The sequence below is a fragment of the Sus scrofa genome, chromosome 9 (assembly GCF_000003025.6).
Source record: "Sus scrofa isolate TJ Tabasco breed Duroc chromosome 9, Sscrofa11.1, whole genome shotgun sequence".
Classification (NCBI taxonomy): Eukaryota; Metazoa; Chordata; class Mammalia; order Artiodactyla; family Suidae; genus Sus; species Sus scrofa.
Window position 1 is genome coordinate 26,817,412 of NC_010451.4, and position 21,919 is coordinate 26,839,330.

At 43.7% G+C, this 21,919-nt stretch overlaps 1 protein-coding gene across 7 annotated transcripts in view; it reads left to right on the top strand.

Annotated features, from left to right (window-relative positions):
• Positions 1–21,919, top strand: part of AMOTL1 (angiomotin like 1) — a 166,236-nt gene that overhangs the window by 5,540 nt on the left and 138,777 nt on the right. For 3 of the 7 annotated variants that reach the window (XM_005667237.3, XM_013979294.2, XM_021062682.1), the window contains exon 2: positions 14,822–14,957. The exons of 1 other annotated variant lie outside the window; for it this stretch is intronic. In XM_005667237.3, the coding sequence (XP_005667294.2) occupies positions 14,873–14,957 (85 nt within the window). In that variant the 5' untranslated portion in view covers positions 14,822–14,872. Of the gene's footprint in view, positions 1–14,821; positions 15,037–21,919 lie in introns of all 7 variants that reach the window. 3 more of the 7 variants (XM_021062681.1, XM_021062683.1, XM_013979291.2) reach the window with 1 other exon arrangement.

Sequence of the window (21,919 nt, forward strand, 5' to 3'; positions counted from 1 at the left end):
TTTTTTTCGTTGATTCTATTGTGTTCCTGTTTTCAGTTTAATTTATTTCTGATGTTGTCTTTATTATTTCCTTCCTGTCTGGTGAGGGTTTTTTTTTAATTTCTGTTACTGTGTATTTAAACTCTATATTTTGCATCTGGTTCTTTTTTATAAATTCTATTTCTATACTGAGATTTTATGTTTTTTTCATTTGTTTCAAGAGAATTTTTAATTGTTTGTTGAAGCGTTTTTATAACAGCTGCTTTCAAATCCTAGTCAGATAATTCCAACATCTGATTCACCTTCATGTTGGCACTGGTTGATTGCATTGTCCCTGGTTCTTGGTATGATGAGTGATTTCCAATCATGCTTTGGACATTTTGCATAACATGTTAGAAGACTCTCAAGCCTACTTAAATATTTTATTTTAGTAGTACTCGCCCTATTTAGACAGAGTGTAGGTCCTGGCCAACTTTGGGGAGCTATTGTTGCAGGGACAATTTGTTCTCAGAGTTCTCACAGTGCTAATATGGGCTGCCTTGTTCTTCTGGTACTGTTTGGGCTCCTGCTTTATCACTGCAAATGCCTCCCGGGCTGCTTGGTGGATGTGGAGCAGGTGAGGAGGCCCTAGCCAGGCGATTTCTTGGTGGCAGGGGATGGGGTGGGAAGTAAAGTCAGGAAGGAAGTCTAGCTACACTAGATATGGAACCATGTCACAACATACAATAATTAAAATACTGGTGCAACACTAGAGAGATCGTGGAAAAGCAGTGTCCAGAAACTGATTCATGTTAATATAGCATTTCAATCTAGTAGCATTGGGGTAGTTGACTATCATTTGGAAAGAATCCGCTTTAACAAAATTAGCCAAGTATCCCAATATAATTTATTGAGTAATCTGTCTTTTCCCCAGTGACTTGAAATGCCCATTTTTTCATATACCAAATCAATTTCCTGATTATTTTTAACATTTTATTCTATTCAAATGAATAATTATTCTAGCAATAAGATCACACTGTTTTATTTACTTTTGCTTTATAATTTGTTGTAGTATCTGGGAAAGTAAATACCCTCTCAAACCCTGCTATTATTTTTTAATCAAAATTTTCTAGACTAGGAGTTCCTGCTGTGGTGCAGTGAGTAAATGCTCCAGCGTTGCTGCAGCTGTGCTGTAGTCCGCAGCTCCAGCCTGGATTTGATCCCTGGTCTGAGAACTTCCGTATGCCATGGGTAGAGCTGAAAAAAATATTTTTCTAGACTAATAACCAAAATATATTTGTAAGAAAAAATGTCAGCCGCAGGAAAAAAAAGATATGTGTGTGCGTTTGTATATATAGTCATGTATGTCTCTATACACACACGCATATACTTGTATATATATATATATATACATTTGCATATATTCGCATATGTACATATATACATGTATATATTTGCATAGGCATAGACAATTCTTGGAAGGGTGCCCGTGAGGTTAAAATAGTTACTTTCAGGGAATGAGACCGTTGGAGATTCTACTGATAAGTGAGACTTACTTTTCCACTTTGGACCATTCTTTATTTTTTATGTATTCTTTAAAAAACATATACGCATTTCTTTTATAATGAAAAACAGTACCTGATTGTCTCTGCCAGAGCCCAAGCCTATACAAGGGTGTATCCCATGTATCAGTGTCTCTCAGCTGTGGCTGCGCATTGGAATGACTTGGGGAGCTTTTATGAAATACAGGTGCCCAGGGACCTGTCCCCAGAGATGCTGATTTTGTAGGTCTGGAAGAGGGCTTGGGCGACAGTGTATTTTAAAAGGACTCTAGGTGGTTGTGATGTGTAGTCACGGCTGAGAACCACTACTGCAGATGATGTGAGGCTTGAAAAGGTCCCCAGAGGGCTACCGCAATGAAGTCTTTTCAGAATATAATTACTTGGGAATGCAACCCAAAGTAATCCATCACTTCTCTGTCAGGCTAACTGTAGTCATGAGACAGCACACACAGGTCCAGAGCGGGGGTGTGGAAAAAAAGAATTTTGCTTGAATGTGTGTGGAGGCATCCATCTCTGCGGTAGGCCTTTTTTTTTTTGAAAGGTACAGACGCCTTCAGGCTTCCTCAATCCGTAAGGGATTCTTTTAAACTTATCGTGACCATAAAAGACACAGCAAAACAGCTGTGTCGATGCTGGAAGGTTCTCACAGAGCTCCAGGAACTAGCGTTACTTGGCGACTCTCCCACAGGAGACTTTTAATATTCTTTCATCTAGAGAATTGCTTTGTAAAAATGAAATGTCTATTGGAAGCTTGATCTGAAAAACAGATCCAAGAGGACCCCAAAGAAACCTAAGGACGGACTGGAAATCCAGTGTTACCATAGCTCTCTCTGCCTCTTGCATGTGTGTCTTCTTTGGATGCTTCTATCCACTGACTGATTCTGCCTCTGTATTCCTGACAAAGGAACTGATTGGCCCAACTCATCCACAGTGGTCTGTCCCTCTGTAGTCATGTGGCAAGACTTCCACGCCACGTGACTACAGAGATGGGCCCAACAGTTCCTGGGGTCCTGTACCCATTCATCCCTGGTCACCTGAGCCAGGGGGAGAAATGGGTGCATAAAGCTGCCTTGGGATTGCAGGGAGAAGGCTTGGACAACAGTGTCCCTTAGAATGAGAGAGTGGACAGACCATCCACCATGATTAACCTGCCCAGGCCAAGCCCTAGCTGGTCATCTGTGAGTGTTGAATTGGAGGAGGTTTTCAACAGAGTGTGAAACTGCCTAAATTCAAGCAAGGAGGTTAAGGAAAAACTGTCAGGAATAAATAGATGGTTCTTTTACATTATATATCTATGTCTCCTCGAAAGGTGTCTTCTTCTTCTTCTTCTTTTTTTTTTTTTTTTTTTTTGGCCACACCTGGGGCATGTGGAAGTTCCCAGGCCAAGGATTCAACCTGTGCCATGGCAATGACCAGATCCTTAACCCGCTGAGACACCACAGAACTCCCAAAGGTCTTTAGGAGTCTGGGCTTTTAAAAGGTCCTAGTAGCTGCCCAGGAAAATGGAATTCTTTTCTCTTGGGATCAGCTCTGCACCATATGTGGATGTTGAGTGCTTGAGGTGTTGCTGGTATAATTGACAGGTACTGTAGGTGAAAACACATAGTGGATTTTTTTTTTTTTTTTTAACACACTGGATTTTGAAGCCTTGGTATGAAAAAAAAAAAATCTGACATTTTCGTTAGTAACTGTTTATAACTGTTTGGGATGGAGTGGGTTAAATAAGACATATATATATATATATATATATATATATATTTTTTTTTTTTTTTTTTTTTTTTTCCTTGCTTTTCTAGGGCCGCACATGTGGCACATGGAGGTTCCCAGGCTAGGGGTCCAATTGGAGCTGTAGCTGCTGGGCTACGCCATAGCCACAGCAATGCCAGATCTGAGCCGTGTCTGAGACCTACACCACAGCTCATGGCGACGCCAGATCCTTGACCCACTGAGTGAGGTCAGAGATCGAACCTGCAACGTCATGGTTCTTAGTAGAATTTGTTTCTGCTGTGCTACGACAGGAATTCCGCCCCCCTCAACCTCTTTTTTTTTTTTTTTTTAAGATTAGTCCCAGTTTACTGGGAAAGTTGTCTGTTTATTTTCTTTTTAATTTTTTAGTATAGTTGATTTACAATGTTCTGTCAATTTCTGCTCTGCAGCAAAGGGACCCAGTCATACACATATACATTCTTTTTCTTACATTATCCTCCATCATAATGATGAGATATAGTTTCTTGTGCTCTACAGCAGGACCCCGTTGCTACTCCAAATGCTATAGGCTGCATCCACTCACCCCAAACTCCCAGCCCATCCCACTCCGTGGTTCTTGTTGGTTCAGTAGCAGTGCGACCTCCTCTGGCTTGCTCTCTCTCTGCCTGGTAGACTGCAGCCCAGTTCCCTTTCTCAAACAGAACCACTTAATCCCCTCCCGTGGTTTCCCCACGTCCCATACCCCTGCAGCGTTGTTTACGACTTCGCCTCAGCACGTCTTTGCAAAGCTTCTCTCCGCCTCTTGGCCTCTGTTATTCTTTCCTTTTTCCCCCCACCTTCCTTTCTAGGACCCGGCTCACAGCAAGCATTGCGCATGTGTATTCTTGCCCACTTTTTGCAAGTTTTCTACCCAATAGCCTGCCTTTGGAGACAAATGACTGCTTCCTGATGCTTTGTCATCATTCATCCTGGTTCCCCATGGAACGAAGTTTGCGGATGGGACTAAGTCACTTCTAGAAGTGTATCTACTTCAAGAGTTAATAATGAGGGAGCCCCTGTGGTGGCTCGGTGGGTTACCAACCCAACTTGAGGACACACGTTCAATTCCTGGCCTTGCTCAGTGGGTTAAAGGATCTCTTGTTGCTGTGAGCTGTGGTGTAGACTGCAGATACGGCTCGGATCCTGAGTTGTTTTGGCTGTGGTGAAGGCCAGCCGCTGCAGCTCTGATTCAACCCCTAGCCCGGGAACTTCCATGTGCTGCAGGTGCGGCCCTAAAAAGCCAAAAAAAAAAAAAAAAAAAAAAAAAAAAAAAAAGGACTTAATAATGATTTTAATAAAAACAACTACTGTTGCCATTTTATTTTTGAGTTTTATTTTTGGCCAGGATCTCTGCTAGGTACATTATAGGTATTTCTCATTTAACGCTGACAACAAAGTCTATGCTGTGACCCCCTCTGACAGATGGGAAAAGTTAGGTTCAATGACATTAAATCTCTTGCTTACAAATCTTGCCAGGAAATGGTGGACCTGCGATGCAGACCTGCATCTGTCCCCAGAGTCCTTGTCTTTACCCAGTTCCATTTGTACTGCCTCCCTCCTGCTGTTAGGGGACTCCAAGTGTGTGTTCGGCATTGCATAGCAACTGATATCGATAAGCACATTTGCTGAATGACAGCAGTGCTATGCATTTGCGTACTGGGCTGGTGCTTCGCATGCTGATATGCAATTCTCGTGAAACTCTGATAAAGATGGAATAACAGACTTTATGAGCCCTGTTTCACACACTGCAAAAACTGATCAGCCATAGGATGAAGTGATTCATCTGGGATTACTAAATTGAGTAAGAATCCCAAGCCAGGTGAGAACCCAGTTTTTTTTCTTTCTTTTTTATTGAGTGGCCGCGCCCATGGCATATGGAAGTTCTCAGGCCAGGGATTGAATCTGAACCTCAGCTGCAACCTGCAATGCCAGATCCTTTAACCCAGAGCACTGGGCCAGGGATCGTACCTGCCCCCCTGCCTCCCATCCCCGTCCCTGCAGTGACCTGAGCCGCTCAAGTCAGGTTCTTAACCTACTGCACCATAACAGGAACTCTGAGAACTCAGTTTTCTTAAAATATTTATTTCCCTTTGTCTTTCCTCATCGCTGTGTGCTTGGGCACTGTGCTGCCTGGATGGCAAAACACAGTGACAGATCTTGTGCTGCAATTGCTGATTTCACAAGAGTTATATGAAGAGTTTGCAGGCACAGACTCATTTGAGTTTCTTGGCTGTAAGTATGTCAGTTTCATCCATTCAGCAAGCATCGCCTGATCCCCAGTCTGGCCAGCCGTGGTGCTAAGAGTGGGCATGGAAGGGTGGATATGATACAACTTTGTCCAAAGGAGGCCACCTGCTAATGAGGATGACAATCGTTCTTGTAAAGAGAGTATTATCATCCAATGGACATGTGTGGTCTAAACGGAGTAGAACATGTTCTGAGAAGCACAAAGGCAGAAGGAAATACCTGCCTGGAGAAGTTTCATGGTGGAGGGAACTTGTGAGCTTGGTCTCAACGGTCTCACTTCAGAGATGAAAAGCCTGAGTTACGGAGAGTTGCAAGAGGACCTCATCATTTTATAACTTCATTAGGTTTCTTAAAAATATGCTCATTGCCACAGTTCCTTAGAGAGGAGCAGCATAAATTATTTATTGGAGTACTTAGAGTATTAACATCCATAAATTCCACAGTCACTTCACAAATACTCTGCCCAGTTGGATAAGCCAATTTGAAAGAACGCTTTTTAAGTTACTCAAACTTTGATGCTACAAAGCTGGTAAGAATACCTGGAAACAAATAAGGAGCCCAGAAGAATCATGTCAACTCTGGAAACGTCATCCGTTTCAGACAGAGGAAGACTCCACGCCTCAAGCATTTTATGTCGTTTTGTCCATGTAAAGAGCTGTTTTCTTTCACAGTGGATGTTTAGGGTTCTACTCTCTCTTCTTTTCCATCCAAGCTTGAAAGTCTTATATTTTGGAGTTCCCCTTGTGACTCAGTAGTTTAAGAACCTGACTAGTATCCATGAGGATGTGGGTTCTGTCTGAGGCCTGGCACCATGGGTTAAGGATCCGGTGTCGTTGCAAGCTGCAGCATTGGTCGCAGATGTGGCTCAGATCTGGTGTGGCTGTGGCTGTGGCATAGGCAGGCAGCTGCAGCTCAGATTTGACCCCTAGCCCGGGAACTTCCATATGCCGCACATGTGGCCCTAAAAAGAGAAGAAAAAAAACAGTCTTGAATTTTGTCATTTGGAAGTTAAGCGCCCAGATGTACATGTTGATGTTTTGGTTTATTTGGACCTGGAAGGAAATATCCTTCCAAGTTTATAAATTGAAACTCATCAGAGCTAAATCCTTGGGGCAGATCCAGAGAAGACTCTCCTCTATTGACCATGGTCCAAAAGTTTGCCAAAGATTGGGTTTCTATCCCAAGCACCTAGCACAGTAACTAGCACATAGGAGTAAATATTTATCAAATGAATGAAAGAATTCATTTTGCTTCTTTCTTTCTTTCTCTTTCTTTCTTTCTTTCTTTCTTTCTTTCTTTCTTTCTTTCTTTCTTTCTTTTTCTTTCTTTCTTTCTTTCTTTCTTTCTTTCTTTCTTTCTTTCTTTCTTTCTTTCTTTCTCTCTCTCTCTCTCTCTCTCTCACTATCTACACTTACGCATATCTTGATTTATAGTATAAGTTATCAGCAAGTGGCCTTGTCTGCTCTAAGTGTGTTCATATGCCTTAGGTCTCATGGTTGCTTGAAAATCTGAATGATGGACTATGCCATCTGATTTCTCAAACATGGCACTTCTAGTTAATCTCTTCCCTACAGATGGAGCTATATTATGGCAGTTGAGGCAGAATCAAAGTATGAACATGTTTTTTTCTGAATTTATATTTCTAGTTAAGCTCCTCCGTATAGGTGAGACTTGGCTGTATTTGGTGGGCAAGGGTCTCTTGTGGATAATCAGAATAGTATTTTTATGCAGTCTTGGCAGGGAGGAAGGTGCAAGGTGGGTGGGGCTCCAGGAGCATGCTGGGTGGAGGAGCAGGTATGCAAATTGAAGTGGAGGCCTAAGTGGGAGAATCTCAACCAGTTAGACCAGATGAGAAGGTCAGAATGAGGCCAAGAAGCGGAGGCAGACAGGGTGTGGTTTTTAGGCAGAGAAATTGCCAAAGAAGCAGAGGAGGCGGGTGAGGTTGCACAGAGAATATTTTCCAAAGGGACATGTTAGACTTGGGCCAGCACCACCATTCAGTCCTACATTTATTCAAGAAGTACATATTGGGTGCCACTGTACCAATGCTAGGGATAAAAATAATGGAAGCTCTGCTCTTAAGTCTAAACTCTACAGACATTAACGATTACAGTGAAGTGTGATACACGCTGTAATGAGGCAAGCACAGTGCAGTTGTGGGGACACGTAACCAAATCTGAGATGAGATGTGACGGATAAGTGGTAGTTTGCAAGATGAGCCTAGAAGAACAATCTTGCTAAAGATCTAGGAATGGATTAATTATCAAAAGACCAAGAGGGACAGCAGGTACTTTGCTCAAGTTGGGCCTTTTATGCCATGTTAAGTGATGCAGACTTTCTCCTGGGAATAATGAGTCATTGGAGTTTTTTGATCAAGCAGTGCCATGATCAGATTTGTGTTTTTAAAACATTGCAATCTGGAGTGCCCATCATGGCTTAGCAGTTAACGAATCTGACTAGCATCCATGAAGACACAGGTTCCATCTCTGGCTTTGCTCAGTGGATTAAGGATTCTGGCATTGCCGTGAACTGTGGCGTAGGTCACAGACATGGCTCAGAGCCTGTGTTGCTGTGCTGTGGTGTAGGCCGGCAGCTATAGCTCCAAATCCGCCCCTAGCCTGGGAACCTCCATAGGCCACAAGTGTGGCCCTAAAAAGCAAAAATAAATAAATAAATAAATAAATAAATAAATAAATAAAATTACAATCAAGTGTGGAGAAAGAAAGAGATGGCGGAAAGAAAGACCAGGGACCCACTGAAGTCACTGCAGTATCTCAGCGGGAGGGGATGAAGGCTGAACTGAGGCTCAGGAAAGAAAACAGAGGGAAGGCATTGCATTCTTAAGATAGTTCAAAGCCACGTGGAACAAAGCTTGATTGGATGTGAGAATGTAATCAGTTCATCAGGGGTGGCCAGTTTCTGGCTCAGACAGCAGGGGAGGTGGTTTGCTCTAGAGATAGCTCCAAAAAGAGAGGAGAAATTGTCAGGTTAAGGAGAATCCTGGTTGTTGGGGAGCCCGAGGGCTAAACTCCTTAGGTCCAAAGGTCCATTTGACCTCACATCCTCTCTTAGGGTAGACAGGTCACCTTTGGGAGCTTAATGGGATGTAATATCTGACTAGGGTCCTTACTCACAACGGCCACCATCATTTATTCATTCAATCACCCCATATTCACTAAATAACAATTATATATTCATAGTGCTCCAATATTCCATAGATCCCAGGGTCCCACTCTACTTAGTTGTTCTCTCTCTCTCCCTCCACTTTTCTTTGCTATTTATTTATTTTATTTTTTTCAGATTTATTGAGGGATAATTGACAAATAATATAGTAAGATATTTAAAGTGTCCTTCATGATGATTTAACATATGCATATATTGTGAAATAATTCTTCCATCTCATTAACACATCCATACCTCCCATTTATCTTTTTTTTTTCTTTGGGTGAGAATATTTAAATTCTACACTTTTGACAAATTTCAATTATACAATAGTGTTATCAGCTATAGTCATCATGTTATACATTAGATCCTCAGATCTTGTCCATCTTATAGCTGAAAAGTTCTACTGTTATATCAACCTTTCCCTGTTTCCCCTGGCACCCTGCCCCTGGCTACTCTGTTTCTATGAATTCTACTTTTTTTTCTTTCTAGATTTCACTGGCAGTGTTTGTCTTTCTCTTAGCATAAGGCTCTCCAGGTCCATTCGTGTTGTTGCAAATGGCAGGATTTCCTTCTTCCTCATGGCTGAATAGTATTCCATTGCACATATATTTGACATCTTTGTCTATTCATCCAATGACAAGACCCTTAGGTTGTTTCCGTATCCTGGCTATTGTGAAAAATGTATCAGTGAACATGGGAGTACAGAACCCTCTTTGCAAAAGTAGTCCTCAAAGTCAGAATTACGACCGTGAGTTTTCAATAGACTTTCCCACTCACGCCACCCCTGTCTTATTATATATATTATTGTTGGAGCTGCCATGTGCTGCTTTAGAGAAAAATATTTCCTCACTTCTTATTCCTATGGCTATATTAATTTTTTTTCTCTTTCAGTTTCTTTTTCATAGACTTAGTCTTTGGTAAAATTTTGACCTGGAAAGAAGTTAAACGTTTTATAGAAAACTCTGAATAAGTTGTTTTATATGGCCAGAAGCCTGGAAAATACTTTCTAGCCTCCAGAGTTTCATGAGCAACTCTGGGGCTTCCTGTGACTGATGTGATGGTGTTCCAGTTTCAGTAACAGATGTGATTGATCAGTCTTCTTCAAAATAGTTGTGTTTGATGCAATTACATTTCACATTTTGTGCTTGCTTTTCCCAAGCTGGGGTGTGAAATTCAAGCATCAGAGAAACCAGCAAGGTTTGTGAGTTGAAGTTAATAAAACATTCAACATGAACCCATGTGGTGCAGATTAATAAAATAAAAGGTATGGGTGGGAGAGGCTAACCTCACACATCCAGAAGCTATCATCTTGCAAATCTGTTTTCTAGCCAGTGGGTGTCTAGATACAAGGCCCCAGAGGGATGGGAAATCAGCTTTGAAAACCACTCTCCTATGATTCAATAAGGCTCCATTTTTGGTCAAACCAAGCTATTAGAATTTCCAACTCACTTCTCAAGGATACTGCAAGGCTTAATAAAATGGTTTTGAATGACAAGTTTATTGTAAATAAATTTTGCTTTTTTTTTTTTTTTTTGTCTTTTGTTGTTGTTGTTGTTGTTATTGTTGCTATTTCTTGGGCCACTCCCGCGGCACATGGAGGTTCCCAGGCTAGGGGTTGAATCGGAGCTGTAGCCACCGGCCTACGCCAGAGCCACAGCAACGCGGGATCCGAGCCACGTCTGCAACCTACACCACAGCTCACGGCAACGCCGGATCATTAACCCACTGAGCAAGGGCAGGGACCGAACCCGCAACCTCATGGTTCCTAGTCAGATTCGTTAACCACTGCGCCACGACGGGAACTCCAAATTTTGCTTTTAAAGGATGTAGTATTATTATTTTTTATGAAATTGAAGAATAGTTGATTTACAATGTTGTGTGAGTTTCAGGTGTATATCAAAATGATTCAGTTACACATACATACATACATACATACATACATACTTTTTTTTCAGATTCTTTTCCCTTATAGGTTATTGCAAAATACTGAGTAGAGTTCCCTGTGCTATATAGTAGGTTCTTGTTGTTTATCTATTTTATACAGAGTCGTGTGCATGTGTTAATCCCAAACTCCTAATTTATCCCTCCCCTCTTTCCCCTTTGCTAACCAGAAGTTTTCTATGTCTGTGGGTTTATTTCTGTTTTGTATATAAGTTCATGTGTTTCATTATTATTTATAGTTTTAGATTCCACATATAAGTATATTTGTTTTTCTCTGTCTGGCTTGCTTCTCTTAGTATGATAATCTCTAGGTCCAAGGATGTAGTGTGAATGTTATTTCATAACTGATGACGATATAAGATGTTGACTCTTTAGGTCATTTGATTAAATGGTACCAGTATGATCGTGGTTCGGGACTGGATTTCTCTCCCAGACATGTTTTTAGTTTTGCACAGAGAACATGTCTTGTTCCAATGGCAGACCACCTCTAGCCTCAATTAGCCACCTCTCACATACGGAGGCTGATTCTCAGTTTGCTAATAGACAACACAGTGTTCTCTTGTGGATGGATAGGTCACCTTTGTATGTTAAAGCTTATTATTAATATTCGCAAATATTTTCTCCCATTCTGTGTGTTGTCTTTTCAGTTTGTTTATGGCTTCCCTTGCCATGCAAAAGCTTTTAAGTTTAACTAAGTCCCATTTGTTTATTTTCATTACTCTAGGATCTGAAAAGATATTGCTGCAGTTTATGTCAGATATCGCTGTGGTTTATAGTCCGCCTGTGTTTTCCTCTAAGAGTTTTATAGTATCTGGTCTTATGTTTAGGTCTTTAATCCATTTTGAGTTTATTTTTGTGTATGGTGTTAGAGAGTGTTCTAATTTTGTTCTTTTACAAGTAGCTTTTGTCCAGTCTCTAAAATATACAAACACCTCATGCAGCTCAATACTTAAAAAAAAATAAAAAATGGGCAGAAGAGCTAAATAGACATTTCTCCAAAGAAGACATATAGATGGCCAAAAAACACATGAAAAGAATGTTCAACATCACTCATTATTAGAGACATGCAAATCAAAACTACAATGAGGTATCACCCTATGCCAGTCAGAATGGCCGTCATCAAAAAGTCTACAAACAATAAGTGTTGGAGAGGGTGTGGAGAAAAAGGAACCCTCCTACCGTTGGTGGGAATGTAAATTGGTACAACTACTATGGAAAACAGTATGGAGGTTCCTCAAAAAACTAAAAACAGAACTACCATATGATCCAGCAATCCCACTCCTGAGCAAATATCCAGAGAAAACTATAATTTGAAAAAGATACATGCCCCCAGTGTTCATTGCAGCACTGTTTACAATAGACAAGACATAGAGCCAACCTAAATATCCATCAACAGAGGATTGGATAAAGAAGGTGTGGTACCTATCTACAATGGAATATTACTCAGCCATATACACGAATGAAAGAATGCCATTTTTTTGCAACATAAATGGACATAGAGATTATCACCCTAAGTGAAGTAAGTTAGATGGAGAAAGACAAACATCATATGACGTCACTTATATGTGGAGTTTAAACCTAATGATACAAATGAACTTGTCAGCAGAGCAGAAACAGACTCACAGATTTTGAAAACAAACTTATGGTTACCAAGGGGGGCAGGTGGGGAGGGAGGGCCGGATTGGGAGTTGGGATTGGCATATGCACACTGTGGTATACAGAATGGTTGTTCATTGGGGACCTGCCGTATAGCACAGGAAGCCCTACCCAATGTTCTGTGATAGTCTATGTGGGAAAAGAATCAGAAAAAGGGTGGATGTGTGTGTATGTATAGCTGAATCACTCTGCTGCACAGCAGAAACTATCACAACATTTATAAATCAACTATATTTCAATAAAAACTTTAAAATTTAAAAGAGCATATTATTATAGATCTTAGATCTCGGAAGACTGCACAGATTTTTGACAACATCTAGTCCTAATTCCTTCATTTAAAGTCAAGGAAATTAAGCCCTGAGAGCATAAGTGGGTTTGCCCAAAGTGGCCCAGTTAATGCCAAAGTCAGGGCCCAAGTCTGGATTTATTGAGAAGTGCAATGTGTTCTCTATGGCACTGTGCTATGCCCTTTCTGGCCTAGATCTAAACTTGTGGGGTGCTTGAACACAAACCCCTAGGGAGCCATGGCCCAATAAAGTGCCGTAAAAACTGTGGTATCTCTTGGTATATTACTAGAGATTTTTAGTTGTTTGTTGCAACTCTGGAGAGAATGGCCTTCCTTAGGCAGGCAGCCAAAATCCAGCACATCAGTCTGTCTTGTCTGCAGTCAGACGGGCAGTGCAGGAACCTGCAGGGCAACTTCAAACAGCATTCTCGAGACCAAATCAAGCCAGCTGCTCTGATTACAACAGATGATAACGGGTGCCCATCCTCATCAGACTGACAGGATTTCTGCCGTGGTGGATGTCCCACTCGCTGATTCACAGAGAACGTCACTCAGTCATGGTCAATTATTCAGCCATGTCCATTGGAGGGCCTGCTATACAGAATGTTTTGAAAGTCTCTTGCTCGCTCTCTCTCTCTCTTTTTTTTTTTTTTTTGCTTTTTAAGGCCACACCTGCAGCATAGGGAGGCTCCCAGGCTAGGGGTCAAATTAGAGCTACAGGTGCCGGACTACACAACAGCCACTTGGGATCCGAGCCACAGTAGCATCCTGTGCAAGTCTCCTTAATAGTTGGTTTAGTCCCCTTTTTTCAGTGTATATGCACTGACATGGTCTTTTAGGCAAGGACTGAGGGTATCTTTACAGTATATATTTGTTGGATTATCGCAGGGTCCTTCTTCCTGGGGATCTGGCCATCTTTTCATTTGATGGTTCCAGATCTGAAAATTGGTTCAGGTCTGGGAACTGAGCAAGGCATTGTGACTTCTTTTTATTGGGACCACTGTCCTCAGCCTCCTGCTCCTTCATTCTTTTTTCTTTTGAGGGTTGCAGCCGAGGCATATGGAGGTTCAGGCTAGGGGTTGAATTGGAGCTAGAGCTGCTGGCCAACACCTCAGCCACAGCCATGCTGGATCTGATCATGTCTGTGACCTCATGGCCATGCCAGATCCCTGGCCCACTGAGCAAGACCAGGGATTGAACCCGCTTCTTCATGGATACTAGTCAGATTAATTTCCCCTGCGCCACAACGGGAATGCCTGAGCTCTCTTTTTATTCTTTTAATCTTTATTAAAATATAGTTGATTTACAATGTGTTAGTGTCAAGTGTATGGTAAAGTGATTTAGTTGTACATATAAGAATATATATATTGTTTTCTTACATTCCCTTCCATTATGGGTTATTACAAGATATGGACTATAGTTCCCTTTGCTATACAGGTAATCTCGTTGGTTATCTGTTTTATTTACAGTCCCAATCACAGACTTAGAAAACAAACTATGGTTACCAAAGGGGAAGGAGGGGCCGGGGATAAATTAGGAAATTGGGGTGAAGATGAAGTTCTCTTAGGCAGAAGTTTGGCCACCAATGTTAATCCTCCCAGATACAGTTGGTAGATAGAGATTCCCCAGGCTGGACTTCCTGTAGGCAGCCAGCAAGGCGTCCTTCTTACAAAAAGATGAGCCCTCATGACATGGACTTTTGATTACGATTTTCAAAAGGAAAGGGAAACCTGGTCTCCATGGTCCTTCTCAGTCCCAGTATTTCCCTTTAGAATAATATTTATGGTATACTTTTTTCAGATTGTAAAATAATGCATATTTATTATGGAATATGCAGAAAATCACAAAGAAAATAAAAAGCATTCATATTTCCAATGCAATGGGAGCTACTGCCAAATTTTAGTTTAATTTTTCCAGTCTGTTTTTTTAGGTATACCTAGAGGTATATACCTATTTATTTTTACGAAATTGATATCCTACCCTGAAATTCTAGGATTCGACAAAGCATGCAGAACTAAACACAGTAAGGTCCTTGCTTAAAGCCTGGCATGCAAGAGTGGCTCCATAAACATGGGTTAACTGAGTGGAGAGGGAAGCCATGGTTTGTAGACTTGGCCATGACCAAATCTTGACAACAATCTTTGCATGCTAAACAAACAAACTGGAAACTGACTACTTTCCTTCAAGAAAATGCCCCCTTCCCGGGAGAGCCTCAGTAGTCATTTATCTTCATTTTTTTCATGCTTATTATTTATTTCAGGAGATTTCCATTTGATCCGAGAGCTGCACATATAAGAGACTTGCTGGCAGCATGGACCTCAGTGAAAAATGGCCTTTGGAGGAAGGGACCTGGCTGTCTCATGCTGGAATTCATCACTTTGCCAACGGCAGAGGGGGTATGGCTGCTTTTGCTGTCCCTGATACACGTGGTCCTCTTCAACTCCTGCACCCATTGTGTCAATCCAGCTGTCCTCAGTACGTGCCCAGAGCTGTTTTTCTTTTCAAAAGCAGCCGGGTGGAGCGGAGAGGGCAGGGATTTGGGGGTCTGACAGACCTAGGTTTGGATCCTGAATTCTCCTCTTCAAAGCTATGTGGCTTTAAGAAAACCTCTTGTTTCCTTAGCTCTAAATGATAGTAAGAATGCCTGCTTGGGAGTTCCCTTTGTGGCGCAGTGGAAACGAATCTGACTAGGAACCATGAGGTTGCAGGTTCGATCCCTGGCCTTGCTCAGTGGGTTAAGGATCCGGTGTTGCCATGAGCTGTAGGTCGCAGACGCGGCTCAGATCCTGCATTGCTGTGGCTGTGGTGTAGGCTGGTGGCTACAGCTCTGGTTAGACCCCTAGCTTGGGAACCTCCATGTGCCACAGGTGCAGCCGTAGAAAAGACAAAAGACAAAAGACAAAAAAAAAAAAAAAAAAAGAATGCTTGCTTTGAGGGTTGGGATAGGCACCGTGCATAATATAAGTGGTCACTGACTGAGCCATGACTCTCACCAAGTGGGAAGTTAGTCACATCTCTTTGAGCACCTAACATGTGTCAGGCACTCTGTTCTTGCCTGTCTCCCGTCTCCTCGCCTCTTCTCTTCTCTCCTCCCCACAGCCCTGCAAGGATTAAGGTTGAGGGTCATGCAGCCACTATAAACAGAGTAGAGTCAGTGGCGCATACAGGTGTCAGAACCATAACCCTGACACAGAGCTGTGGTCCCCTGGCAGATCTAAGATTCTTCCCCCTCTCCCATCCCCCAGACCTAAGGGAGATCCCCTTGGTGGTAGGAGCCACTCTGTGAATGGGAGAAAAAGGCCACTGAAGTTATGGCATCCATGTGATGTTTTTAGAAAGGATATGCCTCCTGTTTGCTGTTCATGCATTCACTCAGTAAATACGGAGCATCTTCTATGTGCCAAGTATTGGGAATACAAGGAAGAAAGATAGACAGAGAGATCCCCAGACTACTCTCTGAACTGTAACCCATCTCTAAAACGGGGTAACTTACACAGCAATAAACATTTCCTGAGCTTCTGCCCTGCACCAGGGTACATCTTCCAACCAAGGCGACCACACACAATGGGAGGTTCCCTGAAAAGAGGCTTGATACTCTGAGAGGAAACTTGGATGAAGTCCAGCCAAGAACCAATAGCTATGCTCTCCTGCACCTTGTCACCCTGCCAAGCCAGCCTCTTTTTAGAGGGTCTTCAGCCAGTGTCTCCTCACACAGCCCATGAAATGAAACGGAACCTTCTCAGCTCAACATACAGCCTTCCTTTCCTGTTACGACCTCTGCTCATCACTTAAAACAAACCCCTTCCTCATCAGTGTTATCGGCCTCCCTCTGGATCCTGGACTACATCAGGCTCTCACACACCCGCGGGCCTTTGCAAAAGCTATCATTACTGTGTGCCTTCTACTTGGCCAGCTCCTGTTCCTCTCTGAAGCTCCAGCTGAAGTCATCTATTCTGGGATCACTTCCTGCCACTGCCACCTGCCCACCCCCATCTCGGTCTGAAAGAGGTCCATCCCCAGTACTGCCAGAGGACGTGCAGATCCCTCTGTCACAGAGCTGCCACACTGCATGGTCATCATCTATATCTTAGACAGCTTGTGAGCTTCTTGGGGGCAGCTGTCTTGTCTTATTCATGTTTGCATCCCTTTCACAAGCAGCCTGGCAAATCCTTGGTGGCTATTTCGTGGCTGACTGGTTGGGTGGCTCGGTGAATGAATGGATGATGGCTAGGACCACATGCTTTGCATATTTCTGCTTTCACAAAGAACCTTTTCTGACTGTGGCAACCCAACTGGTTGCACAACGGCTTCCAGCACCATCCCTTCCCCTTGCTTTCGGCACACCTATAGCATTTCATTCAGTGACCCCAGGCTTGGCCACCAAAGCTGGAATGCAGAGGAGAGAATTAAGTAGGTATGGTTTGTCTGCTGGTCCTTTTTTGTAACCTAGGCAATAGAATCATCCATCATAGAATTTTAAATGAAAAGAAGCCTTAGGGATTGCTATGGCAAAGGGGTGGCTAGAAGCTGCCTCTTTGGATCAGTTCCACGCACTGCCGGCACACCTCCTTGAGCTCACCATGGCACGTATCTACAGTCTTTGAGGGTACAGCTGGCTCATAGGAAGGGGAACCAGACCTGGGTCTGGACCTGCCTGATGGGGAGACTCTGTTCTTGGGTAAGTGATGTGCTTCTGGGGCTGATGAGAAAGCTTAGCTTGGGCAGGCAACAGTTACCATGATATCTGGCCCCAACTCAGACAATCAGTCTGTGACGATGGACAAATGGAGGTGTCAGTGACAGAGTATAGCAGTGTGGCCGTTTGTGGGTGAGGTTCGGTCACAAGGCATCGATGTGGCTGAAATGTGAACGTCCTTATGAGCAGTTGGCTTTAGGGGAGCTCTTAGAGGCCTGGGATGGGGCTCAGGGAAAGGGCACAGGTCCTAAGAGGACTAGGGAGGGAGACAAAACGGGAATGTGGTGAAATGATGAAATGAGGAAACAGTCTCAGAAACAAAGTGGGAGCCTCATTATGTGAAACTCAGGCCAGAAATGAATGAATTACAACAAAAATTTGGAAGCATTTATTAGGTAGATACACTACAGGGACATGATGCTAAGCCTTTTTATTGTATCGATATAGAGGCTCACCATTCATTCTCACAACAACCTTTTTTTCTATTTTATTTTATTGCTTTTTTAGGGCTTCACCCGCGGCATATGGAGGTTCTCAGGCTAGGGGTCTAATTGGAGCTGTAGCTGCCGGCCTACGCCAGAGCCACAGTAACCCCAGACCTGAGCCGCGTCTGCCATCTACACCACGGCTCAAGGCAACGCCGGATCCTTAACCCACTGAGCAAGGCCAGGGATCGAACCCACATCCTCAAGGATCCTAATCATAACCGCTGAGCCATGACGGGAACTCCCTTATTCTCCTTTTACGAGTGAAAAAAACTGAGCCTGAAGAGGCTGAGAAACTTGCTCAAGGTCAGTGGCAGAGGGGGGATTTGAAACGAGGTCTGCCTAACACCAAGCCCCGCCATGCTCTTGCCCCACAATTCACCCTCCAACACCCCCTGCTCTGCCTTCTCCGTTAAAGGATCTAGTGGCCCAGTTCTGGATTATTATTATTATTATTATTGCTGCTTATTTCATTGGCCCAGTGGAGAAGAGCACCAGCTCTGAGCAGGGCCAGAAAACCAACAGTGCTGTCACAATGCGTGGATGGTCTTCCAAGACCTTGAAGCACCTGCTTCCCAGCATCTTTCCTCCGTGCCCGGCCCCATGTCCTTCCTCTCCAGCACCAGCTAGTCCCAGCTCCTCCATCTCAGAGGTCCACTGTGGACTAATGGGGCTTACATTTCTAGTGAGGTACCAGGGAAAGTTCTGGAACTATCTGGGCCTTGAAGTTTTATTCTTGGCTTCACAGAGTCCTCTGAGAACAGCATGATCTGCCAGGGAGGCTCAGTCATCCTGGTGAGTCAGCGGCCTTGAGGTAGGGCCAGATCCATGCAACATCTGCCTTTGTGCTATCCTCAGAGCATCTCGGGCAGCCACGAGGGTGGGTCAGCCTCCAGGGAACCAGCTAGGGAGGACCCAAGATGTCTGGGGGTGATACAGAGTTTCTGCTGGAAAGTCCCTCTGCCACTCTGGCTTCTGACACGCCTTAAATATCCTGGAGGACCTGGGCCAGTGGTTTTGCAAACTGATTTTAAAGGCCTGCAACACATTTTCCAAATGAAATCATATGCAGTGCCTGACACACAAAACATTTCTGACTGGGCAGTGTCAGCTCGTCCAGCTGCTCCTTTCGTTTGCCAGCTGCCACATCAGACGTGTGGGGATTTGATGCAGGGGGCCCCCACAGCCTTTCTCTGTGCATCTATAAAACACTTCTTCTTCCTGTTATAGATGTGCTCGCTCAGCTGTTTGGGAATCCGGCTGCCATTCACTCTTCCCAGGGGACCCAACCTGCTTAAGCTCCTCATTATCGGAGAGGCAGGAAGTGTGGGGAACAGAACCTGGCAGGAGAGGCCAGGTGCACTTAGAGACTCAGGGGTGCTGTTCTCACTCTGGTTATAAAAACAGGAAGGACTGGATTTCCCTCCTGGTGCGTCTTAAGGTCCGGGAGAGTTTGAGCATGTCAAGAAAGAAGGAAGGAATTTTTCTGAGAGTGATCTGGGTGCCAAGCAGTGCTATGCACATTATTTCATTTTATCCAAATCCTCATTGATATCTCTTCAAGTAGTTATTATCATGCCCATTTTGCAGATGAGGAAACTGAGGCTTGGGAAGGCACATGACCTAAGCCAAGTTCACGTAGCAAATGCCCGCAGAGGTCACATTCCTCTGCCAGTCTTGATTCCCAGAGCTCTGCTCTGTTCATTTCCCTTCTCTGTCCGTTTTAAAGGACATCTCCAGCTTTCTGTGAAGCTTGATCCTTTGTGTCTATTTCTCTTGCACGTCATGTGGTAAAAAGACGATTAACACGATGGAATCTGTTGTCCATGGTCTCCTCATGGCATTTGTTTTAGTAAGTTTCCTAAAGGTCTTTTCATTTTACAGAGGAGACCTCAGGCCAGGCAGGTTTGGAGACTTAGCAAAGAATAGTGGCAAAACCAGAGCTAGCACTCAGGTCTCTGCTTCTCCTTCCAGCACCTACACTATGCTGCTGGCCAAGGCCATGGCTTCTTGGAAAAGCCATTTTAATGTGAAAGAGAGGCTCTGCTGTAGCCCAACTGGACTGTTTTTTCAGGCCTCTGTCCAGGAAGCTGGGATCAAAAGTGGGAGATCAGAATGGTCTCTGCATCTCAGCAGAAACTCATATGCATCCTAGGGATTTCTCTTTTAATGGTTTAGTCATAGATTTCAGGGGCAGCAAATGTTTTTGCCCTTAATCTTCACACAGGGTATTTTGTCTGATTTCACTCAATAGATCCCACTGAGTGTGAGCTGGAAGTGTATGATTTTCCTCTGCAGGGACTTTGTGTATTTTTGGAATGCATCTTTATTCTGATTCATGGCCACATACACCTTCTAGTGTCTTCTTGGCTCAGCCAGAGTTTACTTCCTTTGATATGATGCTGGGTGAGAAGTCTTTTAAATCTTCATCTCTATTCCATAGCTGGGACCAGGAATCCGGGTGGGAGGCTGGGGATGGATGGATCCAAGTGGTTTATACATTCCACAAAACACCTTGCTTTTATTAATAGTGTCTATTGCATTGGTTATTTGAATTTTTCAGAGAACGTATTTAGCATTTTTACCAAAATGAATCCTCGGCTTCCTGTCAGACTTAATATCATATCATCTCTTGGCTTGTACTGTTTCTGCTAAGAATAATGATTTTTTTCAGATGAGATACTGTGAATTACTCTTCCTAGGGAGCTCATTTATGTCTTCTGGAAGTTATCAAACACTTACAGAAGTCATCCGAGGCTTGATTTTCATTTAAGGGAAACAAAGCAACTGTGTTTTCTTTCTTCCTTTCATTAAGGATTATTTTTTTAAAAAGTGGGGTTGTGCCAAAGAAAAGAATATTAAACCCCAACAGAAGGAGAGCTGTTCTTTGGGCCAGTTCGCTAATGCTGCGACCAATTAAGTGTAAGATGTACTTTGATGAGCCCATATGGGTATATGGGTGGATGCATATTTTTCCTGCTGTCCTCAGTTGGCTTGTCCTAAGACGATGCAATAAGAGACAGGATAACAGAGAGAGTTGGCCGTGCTCAGGCAGACATGGCCCTGCTTTTCCCTCCTGAATCAGACCCGCTCATCATGCCCCCGGGGACAAAGAGGGGAGGAGGGGCAAGGACTGCTTCTCTGAGCAGCTCTGCTGTTAATGAGCAGAGAGACAGAAGGCTACCTGCAGAGAAGATGAGCAAAGGGCAATAGCAAGGAGGAGAGGGAGGCAGAGGGAGAGCTCAGCCTATTTCTTTCTGTCTTTCATGCTTGAAATTGGTGACCTCCCAAGGGCTGGGGTTGGGAAGGCTGGGCACAGGTCCTAGTGGCTTCCGGCTACCATTCTAACTTGTTATGGCGTCTGTGCATCTTTTTCTTGCAAAGAGAAGAGATAACACACCTTTGCTGAAAAAAAGCTTCTACCCATGTGGCATTTAGTCCTTGCTCATCTTTTGGGGAAGAGGCCCCATCTAAGGGAGACCCCATCTCTTCTCTACTGACCAAGGGGTTGTGTAGCCCCTGGGAGGCCCCAGAGCCCAAGCAGCCCACATAGGCAGCATTCTCTGCTATCTTTCCTCAAAAAAGAACCTGCAGTCAAAGCAGGTCCTGCCGCTGCTGCAGTAGAAGCCAGTCAGGGGCTGATGGTGTCACCAGACTCCAGGGGGGCATGGTCCTGGACCCCATAGTCACAGTCCAGGCACACTAAGAGGGATATCAGTGATGGGTGTGATGCTAAGAACACCTCTTCCAGCCACCCCCAAGAGCATCCAGAGTGTGCTCTTCGCTCTCGACATGGATCTAAGAATCCCTTTGATTCTAGAGTTACACATTCAGCGTTGCCTATGACCATGCTTCATTTAGGGAAGAATGAGTTCTGATTAAGTGAGTTGTCCAGCTAATTGGAGTATAACCCTTTAAGTGCCTCGATTTTGTTCAAGATTTTACTTTTTCCTAAGAGTTGAGAAAACCCTTTACCTATGATTTTTAAAATATACTTTCTTGGAGTTCCCGTCGTGGCTCAGTGGTTAACGAATTCGACTAGGAACCATGAGGTTGCAGGTTCGATCCCTGTCCTCCCTCAGTGGGTTAAGGATCCGGCGTTGCCCTGAGCTGTGGTGTAGGTTGCAGACGTGGCTCGGATCCTGCGTTGCTGTGGCTCTGGTGTAGGCCGGCGGCT